A 1,580-nucleotide genomic window follows, 5' to 3' on the forward strand; every position below is an offset into this window, starting at 1 on the left:
AGCTAGACTGTATCACCAGAATGATAAACACGTTCAGTAATTTAGTAATTTACATATTCGTCGCTCTAAAGATAGGGATTTGTCTGTTCCTAGCTAACGCGCAATGGTAAACACTTTAACATAGATTTTCACTTGGATTTGACCACTTCCTTATCTACCAGGATTCATATGTTATTCGTCAAAAGACGAATTGGACCAAATGGCATGCTTTGGCAACACATAAAACGTCATTAAACAGCACAACAGGCAGCTTATTGAAGTACGTAAGTGAAGTACCAGGAGTCAGTGAGTTGTATGGCATGAAAGAAATTATACTTGTGGACATGTGTGCTACATGAAATTGAGTAGCGAGCACCAATGTGCTGCCATCGCTAAGTTCATATTCAATCTGGACAACTGTGTTGCAACAGGTATAGAAGTCAAATATCTCTTTCAATCTTTCCATCAAGAAACATTAAACAAGAATGCTCGATGTGGCTGAGTCAAAAAAGGCTCGGGCCCAGCTCTGCAAAGCCTTAATCTCCATGCTGAATGTTACTGGAGATTCCAGTTTCCTAAAGTAGATACTGCCTAGCATGCTCTACTGGGAATTTATTGGAAAACACGGTATACAAAAAAGGTATTTGACCTCACGTTCTATATCAGAAAAATAGATCAAGCCATCTTTCGAAAGTTGCTCATGAGTCCCGGCAGCTTTCGAAAGTTGCTCATGAGTCCCGGCAGCTTTGAAAATGGCACAGAACAGTCAGTCCCATAACACATTCTCAAGGTCAACATTGTTGGGAGAAATGCTCGATACAGTCATACAGATCCAGTAGTTTGGAGCTTTCAAACGAAAACAAGAGTGAGGAAGGACCGAAGAACAGATATGCAAGTGCCATCGCTGGATACTAATCCTCAGATTTTAACCATCATATTTACCTATGATAGTACAAGGTGATAGAACATCATAAACATACATGATAGCCAAGGGTCGGAGAAAAAAGTTAACATAAACTGGGAAGCAAAGCCTTCTCTTGAAAAGAATCTACATGTATTCAATGGTGTTGTAATTACTTACTCCCCCATCCGTGAAACAGATGCACCTAAATTTAAACAAAGTAAGACGTGTTTGACGGAGGGAGTAGTAAAAAACCTTTGAAACCTCCACAAAGGTTTGCCAAAAGGGATTTCAAAAGTACCAACGTTCATCTCATACTCCACACTTCCACATTCAAACACACCCACACGATCGAATCAATAGGAGCCGAGCTGGGTGATCTTGATCCCAAGCTGCCTCTGCGCGAAGGCGAAGAGCCGGCCGACCTCCGCCCCGCCGACGGCGCCGTCACGGTTGGCGTCGGCGGCGCGCAGCCCTTCCCGCGCCTTCCAGGACGCGAACCACAGGTTCAGGCTCTGCAGCGCCCGCTGAAGCTCCTCGCGGCTGATCCTCCCGTCGTGGTCGGCGTCGAATTGACCCAGCCACGCCCAGAACTCCTCCGCCGTTAGCTCCCCCTGCGGCAGCCCACGGTACCGCATGAACGCCATTGATCCTCCTCCCGGCGATTGAGAACGACCAACACTGCTTTGTTCGACTAGTT

At 45.6% G+C, this 1,580-nt stretch overlaps 1 protein-coding gene across 1 annotated transcript; it reads right to left on the reverse strand.

Annotated features, from left to right (window-relative positions):
• Positions 1-1,236: 1,236 nt before the first annotated feature.
• LOC124671865 lies at positions 1,237-1,580 on the reverse strand. Its single transcript, XM_047208189.1, has one exon. The coding sequence runs from the start codon at positions 1,525-1,527 to the stop codon at positions 1,237-1,239; it is 291 nt and encodes a 96-aa protein (XP_047064145.1). The 5' UTR covers positions 1,528-1,580.

The sequence above is a fragment of the Lolium rigidum genome, chromosome 1 (genome assembly GCF_022539505.1).
Source record: "Lolium rigidum isolate FL_2022 chromosome 1, APGP_CSIRO_Lrig_0.1, whole genome shotgun sequence".
Classification (NCBI taxonomy): domain Eukaryota; kingdom Viridiplantae; phylum Streptophyta; class Magnoliopsida; order Poales; family Poaceae; genus Lolium; species Lolium rigidum.